Below are 17,132 nucleotides of genomic sequence, written 5' to 3'. Positions count from 1 at the left end.
TAATCGTCGGACCTGAGACTAAGACAAATCGGACTTTAATTGTACTGATCGTAATGTAAGTGTGGTATGGACTCCGATCGTAATTTACTGTGCCACATTGAACTCCGATTATAATGTACAGTGATCAGTATGGACTCCGAGCGATCGTAACAAATACCCCCCACTCAAGAATCGTGTCCTCACGATTCCGTATGCGCAACTTCAGCTAATGTCCACCATGCTCGACTGCCGCCGCCTTTCCAGCTAGTCCATCTGCGTGTCCAGTCCTTCCATCCTCTCTCATCTGGGTCTGAGAACTCGAGCCTGCGCGACCGTGGAGCAATGGTGATGATGGGCATGCGAGGAGCGGCGGGATTATGCGCATGGAAGGAATCGAGTAACGGTTTGATAGTACTGGTGAGTTCCGCTCGCTTCTCCCATGTGTTCTCTGACCGCGGCTTGCCTTTCCACTTCACCAGGTATTGCAACCCTCCGCGCACCACCTTTGAGTCCAAGATTTCCTCGGGTTCTGGCACGGTGTCTATCACGTCCGGGGCCGTCACCTCCATTGGTTCTTGGTTCGGAAACTCGGGTCGGTACGCGGGCGACAGGAGGGCTTCATTGAAGACAGGATGGATCGCTTTCCATTGCCTTGGGAGCTTCAGCTGGTACGCGCTGGAGCCCACCTTGGCTTGAACTTGAAAAGGTCCGTATCGTTTGTCTTCTAATTTTTTATTCGGTCGCTCGCTCGAGATGTGGAACGAGTCGAGCAGCACCCAGTCCCCCACGTTGTATTGAACTGCCTCTCTCCGGTGCTTATCGTACTTTCTTTTCATAGTATCCTTCGCCATCTTCAACGCTACCGTCGCCTGTCCTGCGATGCTTTTCAACCGCGCAGCAAATTGTTCCGCCCCCTCCGCTGCGACTGTCTTTTTCGTTTCTACCCCCGTAAATGCATGTCTCCCATGTGTCATATAGAATGGCGAGAACCCCGTGGCCGAGTGTTTCCTGTTCCGGTACGCAAACATCGCGAGTGGCAGCCAGTCCGCCCAGTCGTCCTGGCGATGACTAACAAAGATACGAAGGTAATTTTCAATCTCTTGATTGATCCTTTCCGTCTGGCCGTCCGTCTGTGGATGGTAGGCCGTGCTAGGGTTTCCTTGAATGCCCAGCTTACGGTATAGATCTCGGATGAATGAGGAGACGAAAATGGACCCTCGGTCTGAGTATATGCGTCGTGGCAGTCCGTGGTTCGCGTAGACGTGTTTGATGAACAGGTTCGCCCATCCTTCCGACGTGAGTTCGTCAGTGCAGGGCACTGCAATGAAGTCTTTCGACTTCATGTCTACGATGACAAGGATGGCATTGTCTCCATGCGACCCCGGCAGATGCGTGATCATGTCTACTGATATGTACTCCCAGTTGTACTCTGGAATTGGGTTGGGGTTCAGTGGTGCAGCGCGCGGCCTGTGATCGATTTTCGACTTCTGACAAATGGCACAACCTTTAACATACGCCTTAATGTCCTTGCGCATGGATGGCCACCAGTATGATCGAAAAACGAGCTCCTGAGTCTTCTCGCGACCCGGGTGCCCTGCACTGACTGTGTCATGGTGTGCCGCAATAACACGCCCCCGCAGGCTCTTGTCATCGGGTACTACCAACTTCCCTCTTCGGTAGACAAGACCGTCCTCGGTCATCTCGAAGTCACCGCTAAGACCGACCTGTTCGACGACTGACTTATCCAGCAGATTAGTCAAGGTAAGACAGTCTCGCTGGATGTCGTCAAAGCCGTTTACTGTTACAGGGCGGAACCATTCCGGCTTGAGCAGCATTATATCATCATTTGCGCTGTCACCGATATCATGGTCCGGTCGTCGAGACAGTGCATCAGACTTGCCCATGGTTCTGCCAGGTCGGTGTATGAGCGCAAAATCGTAATCCTGCAAAGTGATAACCCACCGCGCCTGTCTCGGATTGAGATGCTGCGGCTTCCTGAAGTACTCGAGATTTTTATGGTCTGTGAAAATCTCGAATGTTTGATGTGTTCCTTTCAGGAAGTGCCGCCACTCGTCAAGTGCGGTCATGATGGCTAACATTTCGCGATCATAGATTTCGTAGTTACGCTCTGCCGGTGATAGAGATTTCGAGAGGAATGCAATGGTCCGCCACCGTCCGTCCTGCTTCTGTGCAAGCTCAGCCCCAAGTGCGAACTTTGAAGCATCACATTCTATCCTGAAAGGATCATGGTCATTAGGGACTGCGAGTACCGGTGCAGAGGTAATCGCAATCTTGATCCTTTCAAAGGCCTGACGTTCAGCTTCAGTCCACTGCCATAGAGCCATTCCGGTCAATCTATTCAATGGTGCGGCAATCTTCGAGAAGTCTCGGATAAAGCGACGATAGAAATTTGCAAATCCAAGGAACACCTGCACATCCCGTTTGGACTTAGGGATAGGCCAACCGGTTACACCGGCCACCTTAGCAGGGTCCATCTTTACAATTCCAGGAGCAATAATATGACCGAGGTATTCGGTCTCCTGGACCTCGAATTCGCATTTTTCTGGCTTCACCGTTAACTGGTTGTCTCGTAAGATTTGTAGTACCTGCCGGACTATCGACCTATGCTCTTCGAGGCTCTCCGAGAAGATCAGGATATCATCTAAATATACAATAACTTTGCCTTTCAAGATGAGGTCACGAAAAATATCGTTCATCATCATTTGAAAGGTTGAAGGGCTGTTCGACAGTCCGAAGAACATGACAAGGGGTTCATATAAGCCGCGATTGGTCAGGAACGCAGCCTTTTCCTCGTCACCCTCCTTCATGCGTATGTTATTGTAACCCCATCGAATATCTAACTTGGTGAAATAATTCGCACCCTTAAGTCGGTTGAGAAGCTCCGACATCAAAGGTAAGGGATATTTATTCTTTTTCGTCATGTCGTTCAATCTCCGATAGTCCTGGACCGGTCGGAGTTTCCCGTCTTTCTTTTTGACGAAGAAGAATGGTGCACCCCATGGGGACTTAGATGGTCTAATTCGTCCCGTGCGAAGATTTTCCTCCAAGAAAGTATCTAGGGCATCCTGCTCCTCGAGTGTCATTGGGTAGACCTTTCCGCAGTAGGGCTTAGCGTCTGGTAGCAGCTCGATAACGTGGTCGTAGGGGCGATGTTCCGGAAGTATATTAAATGTTTCTTCCGAAAATACATCCCTGAAGTCCCGATAGTGTTCCGGGACCATTTGTTCGAATGTCTGCTGCACCTTAGCCTTGTGTTGTTCAATAGCAATATCCATCGCTACAGAACTTCTGGCCCTTATCTGTACTGCATTCAGGTATTCCCGCCGAGACTTCAGATAGGACGAGATGTTCAGCTTGAAGATCTGTTCACCCTTGCTTATGACACGCTGACACTGGGAAGGGCATCGATTGAACTCGACTGTCTTCTTTTGCCAATCTATTGAGGGATTATGATGCTCAATCCACTCGTGGCCCAAGAATAAGTCTGCCTTTCCAAGGTCGGTCACCAAGAACTGTAGACGCTCTCGATGATCACCAATGCGTAGCCATAGCAAGACATAATGGGTGATTGATCCTCCCACGTTCGGAGTGCCGTCCGCATTGAACACCGGTATCGGCTTCTCGAACGGGTGCATAGTAAGTCCAGCTCGTCGTACTAAGTCCCTATGTACACATGATCCCGTGCAACCCGTGTCCAACAATCCTATCAAGTCCATCTGCCCGCCCGTCTCAGGATTCTCGATGGTCAGCGGGATGTCCAACTGGCGCCTCGCGCCGGACCCCCGCACCACCTTGAAATACCGAGGCCCCTCCGTTGTGATGCTAAGGGCATTGATTTGGTCGTCCGCCGCACTCGGACATTTTTCGATGTTTTTGGTTTTTATATTGTTGCTAATACTAGTACAAGAGGAAGACAACAAAGAGGAATCAAGCACCGGTTTAACCCGCCGGCCGCGCTCAACGTGAGACGCCTCTTCGGGATGAGTCACATGCGATGAGGATAAAGGTGTCGCGGTAGAAGTCGAAGGGAAGGAAGTCGAAGTTGAAGTCGAGATGGGTGACGAGTCGTATATGTCGTCGTAGTCCGGGGGAATGAAATGGTGAAGAGCCGAGAATGGGTTGGTCGTTGCTATTGTACATGGAGTCGAAGAGATAAGTGATGGAGATGGGGAGTGCGTAGATGCGGTTACGCGCTCCCGCTGTCGAAACCCTGCGCCGCGAAGTCTTCGGGATCTTCAGTGGCGAAGTGGCGGATGGCCTCGATGAAGTCGTCGCGCTCGTCCGGGTCTTCCCAGTGTCGACGGATGCGCTGTTGTTGCGCGTTCCGGTTGGGGATGTGCCACGGGGATTTGCATGATCCGGCCTCGGACTTCTTTTGGCCGCACTTGATGCATGCGCGATCAAGGTCCATGGGTTGTCCGCGGCCTCCGTACGTGATGCCGGTACCATCGCGCTTGAATGCGGGAGAAGTAGACGTCTGGGAAGGGAGTGGCGCGCTCGCAGTTCGAGAGCTTGACGTGGTGGTCGACGAAGTGGGAGTGCGCGTAGTGGTGACGGTGGTGTGGGATGTTGTCGAGGTCTGGGACGTTGGTGCGGTGCCGCGCAGGATGATCTGGCCCTTGCGCCAGAGCGTGTCGATGTCGGTGATGCGCTTCTTCCATGCGTCGTAGTCAGCGGGGTTGGTGCCGGAGGCGTAGATAGTCTGGATGATAGACTTTTTGGCGTTGCGCTGCAGGAGGTCAATAACGTGCGCCTCGGACGTTTGGAAGCCGGCCTGGTCGACGAGCTCCTCGAAGTCCTGGAAGAAGTCGTTGGCCTCGCGCTGACCCATGAAACACTGCTCCAACCGCGCTTGTGCGGTCTTCGCTAGGTTCGGGTCGACGTAGACTCCGTCGAGCTCGGTCCAGAAGTCCGCGAGGGTCGCGAAGTCCCAGTGTGCGCCCTGGTGGTGCTTCTTGGTGAATGACTGGCGCCAGCGTTCGACGTGCTCACCTCGGACGAAAGAGATGATGGTAGTGATCGCTCGATTCTTGTCCAGGCTTCCCACGTAGAGCTGTACTTGCTGCTTCCAGGCGTCGTATCGCGCCTTAGTCCCATCGAAGGTGTCGGGCTCTTTGATTTTGGTGGGGGCAGTCGAGGGACGGAGGCGCGAGAAGAGCGTGGTGATCGCTTGCTCGACGTAGGCTTGCGTAGTCAGATCGAGTTGATGCGCCATCGCTCCTGCTGCTCGAGTAGCTTGGGGTGGGGAGTTGGGGTGGTTGGTTTGCGGGGAAGAGAGACGTGAAGAGGGGAAGGACGCGCGGACGATGGAAGTGAAGTTGGGGAGGGAGTCGAGTCGGCCGAGCTGCGACGTGGTGTCGCGATACCGGTTCGGACAGGGGGTCGCGTCGCACTTGACGAAATCGTCAGTGTCGACGTCGAACCAGCAGTCGCGCTCGGTGTCGGATCGTCGTGCGTGGAACGCTCTCGAGCAGGGGAGGGCAGGTGGGGAGGGCGAAGTGCGCTCCGAGGGTAGGTCTTGAGAGGGGGAGCGCGGTCTGCGCTCGTCGGGGAGGAGGGTGCGGGCAGCAATATTGACGGGCGGGGCGTAGCGTAGTCGTAGTCCATGTAAATAATCCGTCCCACCGTCTAGTGCACGGTGCGCCAGCGATCGAGCTATTTAGACTCGACCCGGACAGGTGAACGGATGTGTAGCGTGCAGGGCTCGCCGAGACAGCACTCGGGGGCTCGAACTCTGCAGAGGCTGTAACGCGCCTGCCTCAAAAGGCTGACTGACGCGTGGGGGGAGGTTGTACAGGAGTATGCTACAGTAAAGGAGAACAATTAGCGACAAGACGCGTAAGGAGTACAATACCGTATGGGCTATAGTAGGGCTACGGTCTCCGGGTAATTGATGATCGAGGTGTTATGTCGTCGGGAAAGGGTCGTCCGATGTCACGGGAGGTGTTGCTGATGGTGTCGGAGAGGTGTCGCGTGTCGAGGAAAGTCGTCCCGAGGTGCGAGGAGTAGAGGGGAGGAGGAGGAGGAGAGGAGTTGGAGGGATGGAGGAGATCGGATGGTGGTGTCGGAAAGAGGAGAGATGAGCGCTTCTGCTGTGCACCAGCGGTCACGCGTAGTACGAGTGAGGACGCTCTCGAGCCCGCTAGATGCCGCGGACGCGAGAGGAAGGGAGTAGCTTCGAGCTTATGATACGACCAGGCGGAGGAGACACGCCAGGAGGAGGAAGGGAGAATGTACCAGCTCGAAGCTGAGGTTAGAACTCGGCTTCGAGGGTGCTTATATTCACGAACGTACAAAATGTAATAAAGCCTGCTTAAGTCTAGTAATCGTCGGACCTGAGACTAAGACAAATCGGACTTTAATTGTACTGATCGTAATGTAAGTGTGGTATGGACTCCGATCGTAATTTACTGTGCCACATTGAACTCCGATTATAATGTACAGTGATCAGTATGGACTCCGAGCGATCGTAACACGCATGTACTTAAGTACTAGTACTACTACTACAACAACACTGCAAGTCGATTTTTATAAGTACAACTATTCTCTATTCTCCGCGCAACTCGTCTAGCTGAGTCTACCTACGGCCAATTCCGAGTCGGACCGTCATCGAGCACGCAGGATATCACGTCAAGTCACCAATCTGGCACTGGGAGCGCGTTACGTTTATTACGCTAGTAATGATGCCAGTGGCACGTACGGTATACAAAGGAATACAGGGCAACGAGATATACATCAAGTCAATGCCTCAAAACCTGTTACGACGGGGAATTCGGGCTTGATCGCGGTCCGTGAGCATCATGTGCTCATAGGAAGCGGGGGTCTCAGGGAGGGATGTCGTCCACTGGATGCGACGCAGCGGCAGGTTGATGAACAGGGGGATGTGGTATACCCGGAGGATAGAGCGGGTCAGCTTGCGGTGGGGGTGCGCTTGGCGGGTGCGTGGGAGGCCGAGCCTGTGGCCTACGACCGGGTGTTCGAGGGAAACCGGACGGCGCGGGAAGCGGAGAACGGCGTGCCGCAGGAATCCTGCAGAGCATTGACTGAGCCGCAGCAGGAACTGGCCACTCGAAATTCGGAAGAGGCGTCTGCATCTGTTCTCTGACGGCGTCGTTTTCGAGTATCCAGCGCGAGTAGACAACCTCGCCACGGCTGTTGACCACCCTGGCAAATATTGAATCGCTTGCGTACTCGACTGAGCCCTCTTGACCACGATGCCACGCGCCGAACGTCAGATCGCGCTTGCTTGGAGACATGGTTATCTCGCTGTACTGCGGCGTGTATTCGTCTTGAAAGTTACGAAGACGATGGGTAAGCATACTCAAAGCCAGGAAGAAAGTGATAAAACCGCTTACGAGAGATATGGCCATCGTAGACATGTCTGAGATCCAAACCTTTGAAGTACGGGTGCGTCAGCAGTTGCGCCGCGGTAAGTGGCCTGCCATTTGGAGCATCGATCATCTGCCCAAGTCGTCAGCCATGACACACACGAGGGAATATCGTCACTATACACACCTGCCTGCAGAGGTCCATAGCGTAGGGCGGCAGTGCGCTCATATCGACCTTCGAAAACTCCACATTTTCCATGAGCCAGCGCTGTTGTTGTCCTCCGCTCTCACTGAACCAGGCCGCCTCTCCGCCGGGATAGTCTTTGGGGACGACAGTCACGTCCCACACAGGATGGTGTAGCCCAGTCATGAGCTCGATGAAAACCATCCCGAGACTGTAGACATCCGTGTAATGCGAACAGTATCTTTCGCTGATAACCGCGGGTGCCATGTAGCCTGCGGTCCCGCCAGGGTTCGTCCGCCACTGCGTGAATTCCTCAAAACTCATGGACCTCTGCGCAAAGCTAGCGAGGCCGAAGTCGGAGAGGACGACCCTGCCGTCCGGCCTCACGAGGAAGTTCTCGGGTTTGATATCTGCATGAACGATCTTGGCCCTGTATAGATCGTACACAGCGAGAAGCTGAACGAGCAACACAATCAGAGTGACGAACAAACCAAGGAGTCAGAGAGGAGACTCACCATCTCTGCGCACAACAATCTGATTTCCTGCTGGCTCCGCTGCTCATCGCCAGCCATGCGGTCTCGAAGTGTTCCCGTGCACAAGTCCTGGGAAGAGACATGAGTCACCGACTTGACGAACTCGGACGCACACAGCAGGACGTACCATCGCGAAGTAGACGTTGTGCTTGTCCTCCCAGGCCGCATTCAGCCCCGTCCAGAACGGCAAGCCCATTTCCGCAGCAAGAGCCATGCAGTTCCGTTCAGCCAGGAGATACTCCGCCTGACCGCGATACTGGTAGCACTTCGGCTTGTGCACGGTCTTCAGCGCGAGATTCTTGCCTTCGCTCGTGAAGGCATGGAACACTCGGCCATATGAGCCTTCCCCGAGCATGCCGTGGATGTAGTACTCGATGTCATTGTGCACGACGATATCGGCATGACGCGCCCGGTTGATGTTGTACAGATCGGCGGGTATGGCTGCGAGGGAGATTTCGACAGTGTCCGGGTATGTACGGGCCGTCTCCTGGTTCTGGAGTGTGTCAGGGAGCGTTGCACGCGGACCTTGCACGTCCGTAGCTTCGTTGAGAGGGATCGAAGTCCAGCCCTCTTCCTGCTGGTCGTGCGGAGATGGAGCGTTGATCTCGGCGGCGTTAGGCGAGTTGGGAACGGTCTTGACATATGTGTCCGAGGTGGTATGGGCGGATGCGTCGTTCACGGAACCGGCGGGCGAATTGTGTTCAGTAGGGACAAGGGAGGGCACCGATCTGGCCGCAGGGACATCTTCTGTTTGCACAGAAGCATCCGCAAAGCGTCGCGGTTCAGGAGAAGGGAAGGCACGAGATGGATTGTGGAGCGAGCGGGAGCATGTAGCGTCCACCGCCAACGAGCCAGCTTTCCGAACATTGGACATCCAGCGTTTGATATACTCGTGTGCATTCTGTGTCTCGTAGTCCGCGGATTCTTCGAGGGGCTCTATCAGAACGTTCTTGCCAGTGTTACCTTGAGGAATCTCCGGTGTGACGGGAAGAGAAGACGATGCAGCGGTAGGTGTTTCGGGCGTGTTTGAACTGCAGATAATAAGTTGTCAGAGGATAGTCAATGGATAACGCCGGTCGGACTTACGAGCGTAGGATGTCAACCGGACGAGACGAGGAACCGAGACGGGGGCCCAAACCAATGGAGGCCGCGATGAGGATACCGATGCCATAAACCCTGTTCGAGTTGTAGAGGGTTGAGCCGGTTGCGCCGATGTGGCCAGTCAAGGCTGCGGCGCGGTACGACGCGTCACGCGATGCGGTCGTAGGAGCGAAGACGAGCGAAGCACAGATTTGTTGTAGCAGCGACATCGCCGCAGACTACGAGTTACGGTTACGGAGGGGCGAAGTCGACAACGGGGTGTGGTGAGAGTGGCGCGGATGGTGGACTTCGTTGGTGGCCATGGAGAGGGTGCGAGCACGGGTGATATACACACGCCGAGGACAAAGCGTAGACAGTGTGGCCGAGGCACCAGGTGTCCTCTGCGGCACATTTCTAATGTCGAGGGCAAAGCGTCGGGCGGTGCGCGACGTGAGTGGCGTGGGTTGGGTCAAAGCGGACGCACAGCATGGTCCCTCTCGGCCGGACGAGCAGTCAAAGCGTCGCGCGTCTTCGGAGATGCTCAGGCTCAACGCGAGTTACAGCTACTTTTCGCAGATTGACAGAGGCATGTTACGGGCTCATCGCAGAGCCCGGCGTGGATAGGGTAAGTAGTAGAACTCAAGATGAGGGGTGAGCGTATGAGCACTTGCCCGGCAAGAGGAGGCTCACTTGCCGTACCTCATATACAGCCAAATAGTATCATAACAGATTATGTTGAACACCAGCTGGCATATAGAGATACCCTTCGCGACCGTAGGAAGTTTGCCTCAAGAGCCCCGGAACGAACGGTTGTCGAGTTTTGCATGAAGATAAACATGAGAGCTTTTTAATGCAGCCGAGGGCAATTTACGAGAACCTCGTATAAGAGCCGGAGGATACTCTCAAGTTCAGGGCGATCCGAGTTGGTGGTGGTAGCAAGATGACTCTCGTGACTCTCGTCTCGGCTTCGCATATCGCGGCTAGCGAGAATAGGCGGCCGTAGCACCGCCATATTGACTCAGTCAACCAAAGTCAACTGACCGGGATTAATTCTCATACTTACTTTCATTGATCTCAGTTAGTATTCTCACCACGATCATCTTATTAGCATGAGTACCTGACCGACGATCACAAGTTTCCATCACCTTGGCTTCCGCCGCTCTCTTGTCTCTCCTGCAACCGTGACTCTGTGTGTCAATTGCTGAGTATACATCTCCGCGAATACCCTTCCATATACATTGCACTCGAAGTCACGGCCCGCATGTCGTCCGCAATCCGTGTTACCGCTTGCTGGCCTGGCCTAGATAACATCAAGCATCTCGTGGTGTTGTTAGTGTTCAATTGTGAACAGCTTCTAATCGATCCTCGCTGGCTGACCTCTATAATCTACAGTGGTGACTCCTTCTCGGCTGTGGGATACAGCTCCAAGGAAGAACACCCGTCCCCTGAACATCCTCTCGGGATCGAGATTCCGGGCCTGACGTCCTGCGAGTGCGTCGACGAAACCACAGGAGAAGTCACTTTCGAGCCGAACTGGGTCGGGCACCTCGTTCAATCTGTGAACGAAATGCGTCCCCAAAATTCCTTGCTGGTGTACGACTATGCAGTTAGTGGTGACACGGTCGCGCGCATGAAACTCTGGCAGGTCAAGAAGGAGTTCCTCCCGTACCTCGCACCTCGTCCAGAGTGGGCTCCATGGACGCCGTCTGACACGCTGTTCATGACGTGGATTGGCATCAACGACTGCACCTACAATCTCCGTCTGCAGCCGTCATCCATTGATCCCAGCTTCGACGACCTGTTTAAGTCTCAAGAGTCAATGTACGCGGCAGGCGCTCGGAACTTCTGTTTCATAGACGTACCTCCGGTTCATACATTTCCGAAAGGTGAGTAAGAGAGAAATTCTTTTCGATGTCGCTACTGACTTGCGCACTAGGCCCGAAGACTTCACGGGCAAAGGATGCATATGCCGCGTGGAATCCGATGCTTCGCCGGCGGGCAGAACAGTTCAGTGAGGCACACCAAGACGCCACTGTACTCGTATTTTCCTCATGGGACCTCTTCAATCGTGTCCTCTCCGACCCACACTCTGTTGGTCTACCGCAGAGTACTGACTGGGAGACATTGTTCGTGGATGGTTTCCACCCATCGTCTGTTCTCCACCGTATCGTGTCCCAGGAGATCCTGGAATTCTTCTCCAATCATGTGCGTCATGATTTATGTACTAGTGGGGCACCGTAGGAAAAGAAGAAATCGATAGTACATGGGCTTTAGGATTATGAATACGAGGTCGGAAGATTTACTACCTACGAAATGCGTCCGCGGGATTCGAAGCAGGAGACGCGGCTAAAGTATGCTTAGTCATTTCTAGCGTCTCTGACTCTGACTCGACTCTCGAGGTGCTGCCATTCTCTCAGCTCTGCGATTCTTCCTTCACTTTCCTCCATATTGTCCGTTTGTCTCGTAGCTGAAGTACTGAAATTTCTGCGTCGGTTTGACCCTATGCTACGACCCACAGGAAGCGAATGACTAGACTTGGGCCATACTACTCTGTCAATGCCTTGGCAACGTATCTGTATCCGACACTCTCCTCGCAACCATTCGTAGCAAACGTCCTGAAAACTTGCAACGAAGGGGTGTTACATATAAATTCTCGTATGCAACGGGGTTGTCACTCGACCTGTCGTTACGTCCTGCGGAAAGGGCGTCTGAATACGCTTTGTCCTAAACGTGGCTTTGTTCCACCAATCGGGGCCACACGCCAGGTATGCATTGTCCTCCAGACGTCTTTCTTCCGGCCAAAGCTTCTTGGTTGGTGGTTGTATAACATGTCTCTCTGTTCTTGTCTTTCGCCACCGTACCCCGGACCACCAGAACTACTAGCCTAACCATCCCGGTAACCGACCCTGACCCTTTCTTCTACTTTCCATGACTGTTTTCTCTTCGAGCATGAAGTACAGTCGTCCTACTCCATACCGCTCGGCCGCGCCACCGCGGAGTCCGGGTCCACCGCCGGACGAGCCTCTCCCTCCTCTCCCGCCACCTCTCGCTCTCGACGACAATACCAGCGAGTCCAAGATCGAACCATCCTGGGCGCTAGACGCCATCCGATACTCAACCATCCTTGGCTCGTACACACTCACCTCAAATGACCTCAAACTGCTCAAAAAAGTGCCTCGCGGAGACTATGAGGAGGATGGCCATCTCGACCGGCGCATTACGCGCACCCAGTCCCAGATCCTCTCCGGCCACGGACAAAGGATAGACTTCGGGTTCTGCTCCGGTGGCAGGCTGAAGCACCGCGGGATGCCCATGTACGCACTTTCGAACGCATCGGAAGAAGAGTTGTATCGGAACATGAGCGCGAGCGGGACGACGGTCATGAAGCCGTTCCCGCTGCGACAGATCCGAGTTCGGTTCTTGGTGCGTTCCATCTTACCTCCACTGTCGATTTATGTCTAATACTGCTGGCACAGTGGCCACTTCCTCGTGGCTCGGAGCCATCACATGAAGTCTACGATGAATGGGTGCGTGTTGACCCGTCGTATACACGGGTTCAGGTCGCAATGGCTGTGGCGCGGGTCTTCTATCGATTCGTGGAGGTGCGTCCATCCCCCTTGCCTTGTGTGATTTGCTCCTGACGTCGTTCCAGTCAAATCGTCTCTATCTTTCGCAGTATCACGACTACCCATGGCGACTGCGTCCGGACGCGTTTTACCGAGTTTGGCTGGTTGGTCTCGAGCGTGTCGAGAACAACGTGTTTGTTGCCGACCTGAAGTATGTCAAGGATTATCCAAACGAGTGAGCCGTCAGATCCGAGTCCCCTCTTTCGTGTTGTACGCTATTCTGCTACTCTATACCCCCGCATAATGCATTGTACTCGTAGACCCTCCACGCTATCGCATCCATGAGTTCCCTAGCTCACGCTGTCCTGCTCAAAGTCGCACCTGATCAGACTGCAGTCGACTCACCACAAGTCCGTATAGATGCTGAGATTGACTCCGGAGCAGCTTGACGACGACAGACTCGACCTCATCGCCAGTCTCATTTCCCTTGTCGGTTATCGCCAGGAAAGGGACGAGGGTGGGTACTTCTACGCCGAGTATAGACTTCATATAGGCTTCGTCGTCATCGTTCCATAAACTGCACCCGGAAGCTTGAGCTGTCCCATGGTCGGGGGCCGATACCATGCCGTACGTCCTTCTGAACCCTCTTCGCTATTACCCATGTTGAACTCTCTCCTTCGCGTGAGGGTATATAGATGCGAGCATGCTTCGCTCCTCGGACCTCACACCAGCAGTCCAGATGTCTGACGAGACGAAGCCCACGGTCAACTTCCGCAATATCTTGCCTGTCGACGGCACCGAGGGGCTGTTGCAGCTCGATGGCGACCGGCTCGACTTCTTCCGGTCCACGACAGGTATCCACGACGTCGAAGAGCTGAAGAAGCATATCGTTGCTGTGCAACGCGCGGCGTACAAGGTAAGCAGTCACTTCGACTCCTGCCAAGTCTCATAGGGGCCCACATCGTTGACTGGCGGACTGCCGTAGACACGCCCCTATCCTTGCATCGTGAACTTCAACTTCGCACAGTGAGTTGGTTCCTGGCCTTGTTGCATCGCGCCCTGACGTGGCTCGCGACAGGTTGCGACTATCCCGCATCGCTCAATACGGCCGGCTGCTGGAACTCGGCAAGTCTCGCGAACACCCTATCCTGCTAGACGTCGGATGCTGCTGTGCGTGCATTGCGCTATCGTCGCAGATAACCTCGCTGACTGACTGTGACTGTAGTAGGAACCGACCTCCAGAAGCTGATCGCGGATGGGTACCCGCGTGAGTGCGTGATTGCAACGGATATCGTACCAGGTGCGTCTTCCTTTACGTGCCCCTTCTCGTACGTGCCCCTTCTCGACGCTGACCTGCGTCTGTAGAGTTCTGGGAGCTCGGACACAAGCTCTTCAACACGACCCCAGAGACGTTCCCAGTCCCGTTCGTGCCCGGGGACATCTTCGACCCCTCCTTCCTTGAGCCGACTCCGCCGATCTATGGCCCGCCCACTACCCCAGTGCCCAATCTCTCCTCTGTCCGCACACTGACCGAGCTACGCGGACACGTCTCTGCGATCACCATCTGCGCCGTGTTCCACGTCTTCGAGACCGAAGAGGTGCAGCTCAAGCTCGCGCGCGCACTCGCGTCGCTGCTCTCCCCGGCGCCCGGCTCGATGATCGTCGGGCTGCACCGCGGCCTGCTGGAGAAGGGCATCTGGCAGGGCCAGTCGTTCAAGATGTTCTCCCACTCGCCCGAGAGTTGGGCGGATATGTGGGACGGGGTTGTGTTCGAGAAGGGCACGGTCACGGTAGAAGCGAGGTTGGTGCAGAAGCAGAGGAAGTACATGCAGGATGGGGTGCAGAGTGAGAAGCCGCTGCCCGTTCTGGAGTGGTCCGTGACGAGGGTGTGAGTGGGCGGTGGGTGGTGCACGGGTTGACGGTAAGTCTTGCAAGTTCCTGTATGTTCGTGCAAGCTCACACGACGTGGTCTCCTTTGGTCCCTCTATTCTGGATGGGCATGCTGATGACAAAATGACTCTAACACGCGACCATATCTATCGCCGTCCACACGCAGGGGAACTAAAGCGGTCGCGCGCGGCATCGGCAGCGCTTGGTGGACGACAAACGCGAAGCTACGTATTGGATGGGGTCTCAGGTACGAGAATACATAGTGTTCGTGATGTGTATATCAGGGACATCCATGTTCCGCTGCTGAGCAAGCGGGATGATTTGTCGCTCGTTCGCAGATCCCATGATACATGTTCTGGTATTGTCGATGGTGTATCCAGTCTACCGGCCTCCGCAATCAGTAGACCGCATTCTTGGTTTGTCTGTCCGTCTAGCATACATATGAATGCGCGCCGTGTCTTACATACGTGCCCTCTCATCTTGCATTCATCCCTCTCGCCAGTTCCGTTTGAGCGCGATTGTTGAAACTTGAGGCCCTGGGACACGTCGGTCGCAGAAGCCGCTCCAACGCCAAAGTTCAAGAAGCTCCTACCACTCGAGGGCACGGAATCTCTCTTGTACTTTGATGGAGAGCAGCTAGAGTTCTACAAGAAGGCGACGGGAATAGACGACGTTGACGCGCTAAAGAGGCACCTGATATCGGTCCAACGGGAGGCGTATGCTGTACGGCCATACACCACGATTGTGAACTTCTACTTCACCGAGTAAGTCAAAAATTGGCTTCGAAGAGTACAATATGCGTACGAGCAGGCTTACTTCTGTCCGGTCGTAGCTTAGGCCTCTCGCACGTACCCGGATATCGTCAGATGCTAGAGCTGGGAAAGACCCGCAAGAACCCCATCCTCGTGGACGTCGGGTGCTGTTGTTAGTAAAGTTAGTTCATCCTCATTTCTATACTGGCTTAGAGTACTGCAGTCGGACAAGACCTGCGGAAGGCAATCGCAGACGGGTATCCGCAGGACAGCGTGCTCGGTACAGACATCGTTCAGGGTGAGTTCTATCCCAGACCTTCCAGCACCCGTACTCATCCACTTGAACACTCCCGCGTAGAGTTCTGGGACCTCGGCCACAAGCTTTTCAACACGACGCCCGAGACCTACCCCGTGCCGTTTGTTCTTGGGGATATCTTCGACCCCACCTTCCTCGAGCCTACGCCACCGATTTATATCGCTCCTCCGGCGGCCGCTCCAGCGCTCTCCTCCGTACGCACGCTCAACGAGCTCCGCGGGCACGTTTCAGTCGTCTGCGTGTGTGCGATCTTCCACCTCTTCGACAGCGAAGAGGCGCAGCTCCGCCTCGCGCGTGCCCTCGCGCCTCTTCTCTCGCCCGAGCCGGGTTCCATGGTCATCGGGTGGCACAATGGACGGCACGAGAAGGGGTACACCGAGGGCTATGCGCTACGAATGTTCTGCCACTCTCCAGGGAGCTGGAGGGAGCTGTGGGATGGGAAGGTGTTCGAGAAGGGAACGGTCAAGGTGGACGCACGGCTCGTGGAGAAGCAGAGACGGTACCTGAAGGACGGGGTACCGACGGTTGGAATGCGGACATTTCTGGAGTGGTCTGTGACGAGAAAGTGATCCCTGGGGCGCGATGTCGTGTCGTTACTGTCCTACCTACGGGACACGAGGTACATTGTCGCGCGACATGACGTCGACAACTTACCAACCTGTACTTATCCTTGAAGCAAATGTCGACAAGAGCCTGGGCGAAAGCGTCCGGAGAGTGACGAGCGACCGCTGGGACCGGAGAAACGTTGCTGTGAACGACTCGGAGTGCAAGGGCGGCGCTGAGCGGAAGCTCCAAGTGTACTTCTGTCGCTCCTACACAGCCTTCCGCAGAAACAATCGTGATCAAGGATGTGTTCTAGTAGAGGGAGGAACTCACGAGTTCAGTGGTGTCCCCGTAGATGGGTGCGCCTGAGTACCTGAAATGTTGCTGAGGTGGATCTTGATGCATTGATGACGCACATATAACATGTTCAGAGAAAACGAACGACTTACTGAAGTACGTCTCGATAACTTGGGAGCGACAACGTGGAAGCCCGCTTTTGAGTCTACGAGTCGGGAACGACGGTTTGCCTTCGATCAAAAGAATAGACACGGTATTCTAAAGATCTAAACAATGGAGCGGCCCAGTGGTCTAGTAGTATGATTCGCGCTTCGGGAGTTCCCAGGTTTATCACCTTAATTGCGCGAGGCCCCGGGTTCAATTCCCGGCTGGGCCCTTTTTGTTTTCGGCTATGCAGCCTGGACTCCTCCCTCGAGGGCGGTGTCACTCCTCGAACGGACCGACCGTCGGTACAGGCCTCGTCGAGTCCAGAAGCATGGTGACTGCGTTTTGGAGGCAGTTGCGCTTCCAAGTGTAGTACTTCAAGGTATTGGAGTGGCCGGACTTCGTATTGTCCGAGTTCAGTACAGGTGACTTCGCTGCTGTATCGAGCTATCTCGTACCGTAATCGCGCTCCGATGATACAGTTCGTACCTCACATAGA

At 54.7% G+C, this 17,132-nt stretch overlaps 7 protein-coding genes and 1 non-coding gene across 8 annotated transcripts; 4 read left to right on the top strand and 4 right to left on the bottom strand.

Annotated features, from left to right (window-relative positions):
• Window positions 1–168: 168 nt before the first annotated feature.
• L226DRAFT_538217 (uncharacterized protein) lies at window positions 169–971 on the bottom strand. Its single transcript, XM_067681446.1, has 3 exons — window positions 818–971; window positions 459–685; window positions 169–396 (listed from the first exon to the last, which is right to left on the bottom strand). Exons 1-3 carry the CDS (start codon window positions 951–953, stop codon window positions 355–357), a joined length of 405 nt encoding a protein of 134 aa, XP_067531916.1. The 5' UTR covers window positions 954–971; the 3' UTR covers window positions 169–354.
• Window positions 972–3,491: 2,520 nt separating this feature from the next.
• On the bottom strand, window positions 3,492–3,764 carry L226DRAFT_428443 (uncharacterized protein; the record flags this gene model as incomplete). Its single annotated transcript, XM_067674678.1, has 1 exon — window positions 3,492–3,764. A coding segment is annotated over one exon (273 nt), but the record flags the coding sequence as incomplete, so codon positions are not given.
• An 884-nt stretch (window positions 3,765–4,648) lies between these two features.
• L226DRAFT_438580 (uncharacterized protein) lies at window positions 4,649–5,119 on the bottom strand (the record flags this gene model as incomplete). The annotated part of the gene is made up of 1 exon (XM_067674794.1): window positions 4,649–5,119. A coding segment is annotated over one exon (471 nt), but the record flags the coding sequence as incomplete, so codon positions are not given.
• Window positions 5,120–6,713: 1,594 nt separating this feature from the next.
• L226DRAFT_562419 (kinase-like protein) lies at window positions 6,714–9,520 on the bottom strand. Its single transcript, XM_067683502.1, has 6 exons — window positions 9,132–9,520; window positions 8,173–9,076; window positions 8,028–8,114; window positions 7,516–7,968; window positions 7,356–7,461; window positions 6,714–7,288 (listed from the first exon to the last, which is right to left on the bottom strand). The coding sequence occupies exons 1-6, from the start codon at window positions 9,353–9,355 to the stop codon at window positions 6,825–6,827; spliced, it is 2,238 nt and encodes a 745-aa protein (XP_067531913.1). The 5' UTR covers window positions 9,356–9,520; the 3' UTR covers window positions 6,714–6,824.
• Window positions 9,521–10,269: 749 nt separating this feature from the next.
• On the top strand, window positions 10,270–11,422 carry L226DRAFT_491896 (uncharacterized protein). The gene is made up of 3 exons (XM_067677374.1): window positions 10,270–10,454; window positions 10,518–11,011; window positions 11,062–11,422. The coding sequence occupies exons 1-3, from the start codon at window positions 10,387–10,389 to the stop codon at window positions 11,364–11,366; spliced, it is 867 nt and encodes a 288-aa protein (XP_067531912.1). The 5' UTR covers window positions 10,270–10,386; the 3' UTR covers window positions 11,367–11,422.
• A 652-nt stretch (window positions 11,423–12,074) lies between these two features.
• L226DRAFT_468866 (uncharacterized protein) lies at window positions 12,075–12,930 on the top strand (the record flags this gene model as incomplete). Its single annotated transcript, XM_067676165.1, has 3 exons — window positions 12,075–12,548; window positions 12,602–12,727; window positions 12,778–12,930. 3 exons carry the CDS (start codon window positions 12,075–12,077, stop codon window positions 12,928–12,930), a joined length of 753 nt encoding a protein of 250 aa, XP_067531911.1.
• A 500-nt stretch (window positions 12,931–13,430) lies between these two features.
• L226DRAFT_547415 (uncharacterized protein) lies at window positions 13,431–16,218 on the top strand (the record flags this gene model as incomplete). Its single annotated transcript, XM_067682494.1, has 6 exons — window positions 13,431–13,607; window positions 13,677–13,717; window positions 13,770–13,861; window positions 13,917–13,991; window positions 14,057–14,289; window positions 15,925–16,218. The coding sequence occupies 6 exons, from the start codon at window positions 13,431–13,433 to the stop codon at window positions 16,216–16,218; spliced, it is 912 nt and encodes a 303-aa protein (XP_067531910.1).
• A 551-nt stretch (window positions 16,219–16,769) lies between these two features.
• Window positions 16,770–16,865, top strand: L226DRAFT_t218. The gene has a single exon. It is a non-coding gene; the product is annotated as a tRNA-Pro (tRNA).
• Window positions 16,866–17,132: the final 267 nt, after the last annotated feature.

The sequence above is a fragment of the Lentinus tigrinus genome (assembly GCF_003813185.1).
Source record: "Lentinus tigrinus ALCF2SS1-7 unplaced genomic scaffold L226scaffold_30, whole genome shotgun sequence".
NCBI lineage: Eukaryota > Fungi > Basidiomycota > Agaricomycetes > Polyporales > Polyporaceae > Lentinus > Lentinus tigrinus.
Note: the sequence above shows the minus strand (reverse complement) of the source record. Positions and strands in the feature narration are given on the sequence as shown.

Excerpts from the sequence above, each read along its gene's own strand:
- L226DRAFT_538217 (XM_067681446.1), bottom strand. The coding sequence starts at position 953 with ATGACACATGGGAGACATGCATTTACGGGGGTAGAAACGAAAAAGACA. Across the intron at positions 686-817 it reads GTTGAAGATGGCGAAGGATA|CTTTTCAAGTTCAAGCCAAG; the intron begins CTATGAAAAGAA and ends AACGATACGGAC. Across the intron at positions 397-458 it reads TGCGCGGAGGGTTGCAATAC|CAGTACTATCAAACCGTTAC; the intron begins CTGGTGAAGTGG and ends AGCGGAACTCAC.
- L226DRAFT_562419 (XM_067683502.1), bottom strand. The coding sequence starts at position 9,355 with ATGTCGCTGCTACAACAAATCTGTGCTTCGCTCGTCTTCGCTCCTACG. Across the intron at positions 8,115-8,172 it reads ACAACGTCTACTTCGCGATG|GACTTGTGCACGGGAACACT; the intron begins GTACGTCCTGCT and ends GTCTCTTCCCAG. Across the intron at positions 7,969-8,027 it reads GATTGTTGTGCGCAGAGATG|CTTCTCGCTGTGTACGATCT; the intron begins GTGAGTCTCCTC and ends TTGCTCGTTCAG.
- L226DRAFT_491896 (XM_067677374.1), top strand. The coding sequence starts at position 10,387 with ATGTCGTCCGCAATCCGTGTTACCGCTTGCTGGCCTGGCCTAGATAAC. Across the intron at positions 10,455-10,517 it reads ATCAAGCATCTCGTGGTGTT|TGGTGACTCCTTCTCGGCTG; the intron begins GTTAGTGTTCAA and ends TATAATCTACAG. Across the intron at positions 11,012-11,061 it reads GGTTCATACATTTCCGAAAG|GCCCGAAGACTTCACGGGCA; the intron begins GTGAGTAAGAGA and ends CTTGCGCACTAG.